Source organism: Lichenostomus cassidix, chromosome 1Aa (assembly GCF_008360975.1).
Source record: "Lichenostomus cassidix isolate B80296 chromosome 1Aa, HeHo_3.0, whole genome shotgun sequence".
Classification (NCBI taxonomy): domain Eukaryota; kingdom Metazoa; phylum Chordata; class Aves; order Passeriformes; family Meliphagidae; genus Lichenostomus; species Lichenostomus cassidix.
The window spans coordinates 32251163-32259815 of record NC_139480.1 but is presented as its reverse complement, the minus strand read 5'-3'; the positions used below and the strand labels follow the sequence as shown (position 1 = coordinate 32259815).

The 8653-nt window shown below is 39.4% G+C and overlaps 1 protein-coding gene across 3 annotated transcripts in view; it reads right to left on the bottom strand.

The window, feature by feature from the left end:
• Positions 1 to 3960: 3960 nt before the first annotated feature.
• Positions 3961 to 8653, bottom strand: part of RASSF3 (Ras association domain family member 3) — a 106793-nt gene continuing 102100 nt past the window's right edge. For all 3 annotated transcript variants that reach the window (XM_085044342.1, XM_085044349.1, XM_085044358.1), the window contains 3 exons: positions 8336 to 8603; positions 7205 to 7320; positions 3961 to 6831 (listed from right to left, as the gene is read on the bottom strand). In XM_085044342.1, coding sequence (XP_084900468.1) covers positions 6682 to 6831; positions 7205 to 7320; positions 8336 to 8603 — 534 coding nt within the window. In that variant the 3' untranslated portion in view covers positions 3961 to 6681. The remainder of the gene's footprint in view (positions 6832 to 7204; positions 7321 to 8335; positions 8604 to 8653) is intronic.

Below are 8653 nucleotides of genomic sequence, written 5' to 3'. Positions count from 1 at the left end.
GGTTTGTTTGAGCTGTGATGTTTTGCTTTGGTTTTGAACCACCAAATAGTACCAAAAATGTGTAGGTTTTACACTAAAGGACTAACCACGTTTTTCACTGGATACCTGTTTAGTGTTTTTCTCCTCTGCCTTTGAAGTGTTCAAATTAACAAGGCAAAAACCTCAGAAGTATTTCAAGTTTTTTGAAATTGTATAGTAACTTCAAAAGCTTCTCTGTAGAGTTTTAAAGAAAAAACACCAGCAGCAATTAAGCCCCACCTTTAGAAAATACTACCTTCCTACCTTTGGGCTGCTCCAGGCTCTGAAACAGCACAATGCACATGACCAATCCTAGACCTACTGTTCAACAAAACACATTTTTAGTGTAAAGTCTGTTAACTTCCTGGAAACATTCCTCTGATACGCCTTTTATTTTCATAGATTGAACTAAAGTAGATACTGGGGTTTTTATGTGTGACCTGCATTTTCACTCAGACTTGTTTACATTTAAAAATGAGTGCTATCACTTGTCAACAGTTGTTAAAAGACTACAAGTTATGCTGCCTTTCTGTGCCAGTATTACTGAAACCCCACAGGTCCTGACTTTAAGTATTCATTAGACAAACCAGAGCAGATAAAAATATAGAAGTATCTAACATCTGCTCACCCACATCTATGGAAAAATGTTAGGAGCAAAGAGGGCAGATTCTGAAAGTATCATCTGACAAGTCTAGATTAAAAGAACTGTCTAGGATTACTGGCACAGAGAAAGCACCTGTTTATCTGAAGGGAGAACTTCAGAGTCAATGTTCTAATACAACAACTTTGCCTGGGAATAAAAAGAGGCTGAACTTTGCTGTCATAGAATATACTGGCATTCTAATTCCTCTTGAGACATGTAGGAAACAGCTGAAATTTCTGATCACATACCAGATCTGTATTTAAAGACAGAAATCTTAGACTTGTAATGCTATTTTCTCTCATGCTATGTGCAGGCCACAATGCTATATTTAGGCTTACAGTTAGTGAAGGGGGTTTTGCAACTCTGCTTCTCTCATGGGTATTTGTGGTAAAGAGAAGGTAAAACAGAACTACTCTATCTGTAATATCCCATCTTATTCATATGGAAAATACACTTGAGAAGGACAGAACCAAGATGGTACTTTACACAGCATCATGAAAAGTTAGATTTGGCAACACAGAATTTGCAGGATTATGTGGCAGCACAGAAACCTTTCCCACGGGAATTTTTATCTTCTTCTATGTTTTATAAATAAAGTTTCATGTTATTGAAATGGCCTTTTGGATACAGGCAGTCAAACGCCTGGGCCAATCAATTCCAGGGGGCAGATGATTGTGGCCCAATCCAAATAGCCTTTTGATGTGTATATAAATCTCTTAATTATTTAATAAAGTTAGTTCTTTCTAGCACTTGGAAAGGATTAATCTCTTTTTTCTGCTAACGGTCCAACAGCGACAGGTTTAATCCTTGAATTTAAAATACAAACTCCAGTTGTGAACACTGCCCTTTTCTAAAAGTTGTGGAAGTAGAGGCAGAGAATAGAAAGTGCAATAAAAAGACAATTTTAAAAAACCACCTCTGAGGAAAGCAGGAGAAGCCATTTGCTAGTACTGGTACCTCCGTGCAAGGTGCTGGGCTTGATCCCTTTCAGACCTATGCTGCTACAACTGAAAACTTCTCATTTCAGCTTGCACCAGGGCAAACAAGAACACTCCAGAATTACCTCACCTTGCTAGCACATAACACAAGAAAGTGCTCTTCAGACAAAAATGTCCTGGCCTATGCAGTATTTCCTTGGAAAAACACCACAAAACTAGTGCCAGCAGCCAGGCTTGGTGTTGGAAGTGCTTGGCTCAAACTGCTCTGGACTGGGTGTTGCCTATTTTTTCCACACTGGCTATTGCAGCAATCTCTTTTATCCACTCACACATCAAGAGGAAAAGAATTCCTCCAAAATAGGTAAGTCCTCAGTTCCGAGCACTGAACCTGTGTTCTAAACAGCAGATCACAGAGCATCTCCTCAATCTGGCTTGAATTTTCACCACAGTCCCTGCTTCTTCACCAAGCAGATGTAGCACATGCGTAACTTCACCCATTTGGAAGTCATCTACTTGCCTTCATCACCAATGGTAAGAAACTTTGAACCTTTCCATTATCCTGCGAGGATTCTGTCCACTCTGCAGCTTTTTATTCACTTGAACCAACTAGGGCAAGAGGTGACTTCTCAAAATGGCACCAAATGAATTATAAAGTAGATGTAAGAAACGAGACAACACTGGACTAGAAAGTTATTTGAAAGGGAAGTAATAAGACTTCATTCCAGAGATAGTAGTAACAAGGGTTTTGGGTTTTTTTGGTTTTTTTGTTTGGTTGGGGTTTTTTTAAGAATTCGTTAAAACTGGTAGTTCAAACTAAATTAAGTATTCTGTGGAGCTTTCAGGCCCAAGCTAAAAGTGACTTTTCAGAGTATTTTTTTATTTTTCTGAAACCAATACAAAATTGCCATCACCCTAGACAGTTTTATTCCTTACCATTAGTCTGAGATATACTAACAATCTCCCTACATGAATGTATAACTACTGCACTAGTCAGCATTGTTTTGCTCAAAATTCACTTATTAAAAAAAGTGTTTCTGTTTTCCAGTTTTATAGGAGAAATGCAATTTCTCCTGCATATGAACTTAAATAGCATCATTTATATTCCTGCAAGATGAAAAGTGTAGGAAAAGTTTTGAAAGCACAGTTATTTCCCAATAAACACAAGTATGTCATTGAACGTGAAAATGAAGGAGAACATACCTGAACAGTTCTGGATCAATGGGAGATGTAAAAAGTGAATGTTGACAAAATTTGCAAGGACTGCAGCTGGAAATCCCCATGCTGGGAACCTGGGAAGAAAATTGTTAATACTTAGACACGTACAGGAAGAGGGCAGGAAGGGAATGGAGTCTGGTGGGGTTTTTTGCCAATGTTAAAAAATTTCAGTGATAAGAATGAAGCCTGAAGGACAACAAAACAGACTGTGATAACCTGTTGATCCCTGCTGTGGAGAGGAGTGGCCTGACTGCTTCACAGACAATGCTGCTGTCCTGCTCTGCCTCTGCACTGAACTCCTCAGTGTCCAGATGGATGATTCTGACCCTGAACAGCCAAAACACACGAGGTTTCTTTTGCCAAGTTGAATTTCTAGCAGTCCGTAACTGCCATAGGCAGACACGAGCCCAGTGACTTGTGTGGTCAGCAGCTTTGCTGACTCCAGTATCTTTAAAGCCTTTTATCTATCTCACCCCAGCTGAGTGTTGAAGTATTTCCAATTTGCAGGCCTTACCAAGTGCACACCCAGCCATGATGAGGTTGTTGGACACACCAAGCTGGGAGGTCTCACATAAACCAGCCTTCAAGGCACTGGCTGAGGCACTGCCATCTCCTCTACTGCAGGGCTACAGTGCCCAGGGAAGTGCCACAGAGACCAAAGCAAACAGCTGAGCAGCTCCCTTCTATCGAGTAATCAAGGAGAAATAAACCACGATTAAGAAACACAGAACAAGTAACTGGAACATTATGGTGGAAAATTGATGTTACCAAAGTAAACCACTAAAAGCCATTAAAGATAAAAAAGAGTGAAAGGTGTTTCCCAGGAAGGGAGGGCTGGGATATCACCTCCAGCCTTGGTGTAATGGCCTCGTTTCTGCAAGGTGTTTTTAGCAAAGGGAAACCACTTGCCCTTGGGCTTCCCCATCCAGCACCACTGTGCTCCCTCAATGGAGGGGTCAGCTCTGTGAGCCCCACCACCCTCAACTGCCTCCTTCTCTTCCAGGCAAACTTTAATTTCTGCTAAAGGCCAGCTGTGTCTGCCCACAGTTTTTATTGCTGCTTTACAAGGAAATCCATTTGGCCTCAAAGTGATCACACCACAATCATCAGGCAAAAGAAAAACCAGACACATGTCACATTACCAAGTATTGCAAACTTCAACTTTAATAATGGAACCATCACTTTTTTTTTGCCATTTCAGTAATAACTTTAAGGGGAATAAAAACTTCCCTACAAAAATAAAACTAAGCTTGTTAAAATTATAAATAGTTTAAATGTTTGTATTTAAAGACATATATTTCAATGTTTCCCTGCATTACCCCTCCCTCATCACTTAATCACTCTGGTACCATCATACAATGACAAGAAAACAGTTTTGCAACAGAAGCTTTGACAGTTCAATTTGATGCTAAAATTAAAAAAAGATAAAACTGACCAGGCATGACCATTTCTTTTAAATTAAAGCTGCTGTAATTGCCAGTGTGTAGAATAAAAAAGAAGAAAATTAACTCCACACATGACATCTTACAATAATTAACTGTGGACTAAGACAAAATTTAAATATAAGTTTATTTTGGTCCCCCACCCCCATCCCCTTCACCCCAAATCAAGACTCATAGTGCATACAACACTGATTGAGGTTTTTGGCTAAAGTAAATGCAGATGTGCCTACTTAAAAAGACTGATAGTTTAGTTCAAGTAAAACCAAAATTCACATATTTTTATACTCAACTTTAAAACTCAAACAGTGTTTAAATCTGAGCAACAAAATGGTTCAATGTTGACAGCGATTATGCAGTGATTACATAGCTATGGGCAGATACATAAATTAAGATGTTAACAGAATACCCACCAACATGCTGCTGCATTCCTAGGAAAACAAATTGTAACAAAACACAAAAGCATTCCCTGAACCATTGTAAAGTGTCTCACTTGAGGATAATGTTACTAACTCACACATGCACTACGATGTTACATGTGAAATTAAAAAAACAAACAAGATATGTCTTAGATATATTTTATAGTTAGTCCTACTATTAATTTCTCTTAACTCTTTTAAAACATTATGATTGTCTCATAAGCTTGCAAATTCTTTTTACCTAAAAAACTTGTGAAGAGTTTTTAAAAGAATCTTACTATGGAAAGGAAACAAAGGCACAATTACATAAAATTAAGGGGAAGAACAGAAGCAACTTGGAGTTTCACACAGTATCCATTAGATGTCACCAAAGTTTTAATAATTCCTTGGGAATTTAAAATGAACACATTAAGAACAGAGGGGAAAGAACCACAACTTCTGCTGCTCTTCAATCCTTAGCACTCCACCACTCCCCCACCCCCCAGTATATAACTCATTTCCTCTCTGGCATGATAATGACTACAGTATCAGTCACTCAAATCTGCCTTATGCTTCCATGCTTCTATTGCACACCCACTTCTTTGGTTTCTTTTGAACATGCTTTTTTAGATAAATAACTCTGAAAGAACAACATTTATATTTACACTAAAGTAAAAAGTTTTCTTGCTACATTTTTCCTACTTTTAAATCAAGTAAATCAGCAGTCTGCAGAATTTGGTAATCAGTTTTTCAATTAAGAGTTTAAAAACCATAAGGAAAAAACCTTTTGAATTATTAAAAGCAAGAGTTACTAAGCTCAGTCACCAACACAGACAATAAATGTTAACTTTCTGCTGGACTGGAAATGTAAATAAGAAATTCTACTTTCTTTGCCTGACTGAGCCTTTAACAAACAAAGAAGCAAAGAAGCTATTTCTGTCTTTCAGATATGATAATTCAAGATTATCCAGCCTAAAAAATGCATTACTGAGCCAGAGGAAAGACCTGACTTACAATAAAGACCAAATGCATCTGTAGGTGTAGCTTATGTCTGAACCCTTGCTAGACAGGTATTTCTCACAGAGTTATCTGAGACATGGACCACTTTTCAGAATTCAAGTAAGCAGCTTTTTAGGTTTGCCACACTTTTCAAACTCCCACTATGCCTTTATGGAACCAGCTTCTCCAAAAATTACCAGTATGTGCAGCTCCATTTCCATTCTTAGCTTTTGCTTCTCGTTCCTTCCCACTATTTCTATTATCTTTATTTCTTTTCCAGTGTGGATTTACACAGTAAAAAACCATAAAACTTACTCACAATATTATAACATACTAAAACTTTAACCTTGTAGAATTAGTATTTCAACTTCCCTCTAGTGTAAATACTATTTTCATTTAAAACCTCCCTCAGCTTTTAAGAGTTCTTCTCCCCCAACTCTTACCTTCTTTTCAACTTTCTCTTTACCTTCTTCAGAAAGACCAACTTCAAAGCTTTCCACAAATTTCACAGTACAAACCACAAGATCTCATATGCCTTCCATCTATAACAGTTCTCTCACAAATTATACAGTAACTCTTTGAAAACAGAAAGGTAGTGCAAATCAATTTCATGTCTAAGATAGTGCTCCAACTAATTCTTGTCCAAATGGCTTTAATAATTATTTTTTTAAACCTATCAATTTGCACATCCTTACTTGTAAAGATACCATTGAGCAAAGAAGAAAAAAAATAAAATCTTATTTCATAGCATCCTAGGAAATTGCTTACAGTTTCACAGCTTGCACCAAGATAATTTGGAAAACTCCCTAGGCACACAGAGGGTTGCAAACTGATGTACAAACATGCAGAATCCCTTACTTGTGGGTGCAAGATGCTAAGTGACCTGGCTTATGGAACTAAGTCTACCCTGGCATCACAAAACAGTCTTCTGAATAAAGAAAACTACTCTCTGCTGCTCTTTGTACGTTGGGTTTGGCATGCTCTAATGACATTTGGTAGCGCGCGTTTTCCTGAGTGTCCTTTGGCCCCTTTTAACCAGGTTTCAACACTCCCCGAAGGGCTTCTTCAAGTTTGCCCCTGTAAGCTGCATAGCGATTCTTCAAGATCTGCAGTTGGTCATTTTCCTCTTTGTCCAGTATGCGCAAGAAGTTTTGCAGTTCAGGAATACTAAAAGCTTCCCACTGGAAAGACAAAGGGAGCAAAGAATGGATGAGACAGACAGAAAATACATCCATCTTTTATATATACTGTATTTCTAAACAAAACCTCAGACACTGTAGACAATTTCAAACGGAAACAGTATCAGGCACCTTCCTTGCAAATCTCAGAGCATCAGAAAATATGTTACTCTTTCTAACTGTTTTTTGTTCTGCAAGTAACAACAGGTCAGTCTAACCACAAATGAAATGTTTACAAAAGGCACAAAGGAAATTAACAGGGGAAAAAAAAAATCTGCTTCCAAAAAATGAACTGTCTGGTCAGCACAGCTCAAACAGAAGCCCACTCATCCATGAAGTTACACAAACACACTGACCCAGCGCGGGTGTGACATACCATGACTTCTCCAGTTTCATGCTCACGTAGAACAAAACTGAGCATTTCTGTTTTGGGGCCTGCCACCAAGCGCAGGTAGAGGGGATGTTCTCTGTCCGACAGCTTGCATGTATAAACTGCAGGAGAACGAAACCACAGTAATTATCATCTTTACCAACAATGTTTCAAACACCTGGAATGACTAGTGCATGTATAGCTAAAATTTACACACTGTGTCCATCATTCCACATACTGGTTTTGAGCAGTGAGTTTTAGGGAGGAGCTGAGCAGGTGATTGATGGTGACAGTGCAACACTGCATTTACACAGGAATGAAATAGCCTCCCATCAACACAGTACACCATCTGAATACGTGCAGGGCAGGGGGGAGAAAACAAAAAAATACAACACATAGATCTGTTGCTGTATCTAAGCATTTACAACATCAGATCTGGGTATCAGTGTTCTGATACCTTTTCCACTTAAAATCTCACACACAAAGTCTAAAAGACAACTCTGCCTGCCTGACCCCAGACTGAACTGGAGCTGCTCTCAGTGTCCATGGAAGCAAGGCAGATTCTAAATACGAGAACACAACACTGGCAAAATGCACCTTTGCCTAAAAAAACCCTTTTCCATCTTCTGGCATTCCATCACAACACACAACAAACTCCTGAGGGCAGCTAGTGCCCAGGGAGAGCCATATGCACTAACACACATGAGCACAACACGAGTGCCCACGGTCATCACCGAGAGAGAGGTCTGACAGTGCCAGTAACCTCAGGCACCACAGACAACAGGGTTTATCTTTTAAAAACCTGTCCTGTAACTTAATCTCACACCTCTGCAGTGTATCAGGCCAGCTGAAATTTAGGACCTGATAAGGGTACGTAAAATAAAATGGACTGCAAAGCACAGGAGATCTGTGTAAATATTTTAGCAGGTGACTTTGTCTTGGATGAATTATCTTGAAATACCTCCCGATCTTTTACTGACAAACGAAGCTACTTTGCAAGGAAAAAAAGACAAGGTAGGAAGATTATCACCCCCATTTATCTGAATGCTTCCACCTGACTTATTTCAAGTATTACTGTAGCACAACTCCCTCCCCAAACCCCTTCCACTGCCAAAATGCCACAAGCTCAGCTTATACCTTGATCTTCCTTGTGACAGCGTTTATAAAGTGCAAACTTGGCAGGGTTGTCAGCCACAAAGAACTTTTTGAGCAAGGCCTCGATAACCTCCCGCACAGTGTTGGTGCTGCTGATGTGAAGGGTGTTCATGCAGCCGTCCGGCAAGTAAAAAGCAGTTTCCTTATTGCTGGGAGCACGTCCCCCCTGGCTCTGGGAGGACTGCACAGTGATGGGTCTGCACAGTTCCATCTGGACTTTGATGAAGCCAGTGTAAATCCCGTTCGCGTTCTGCAATGGGAGGAAAGTAACTGTTAAAGTCAGCAGTGACCAGCCCTGAC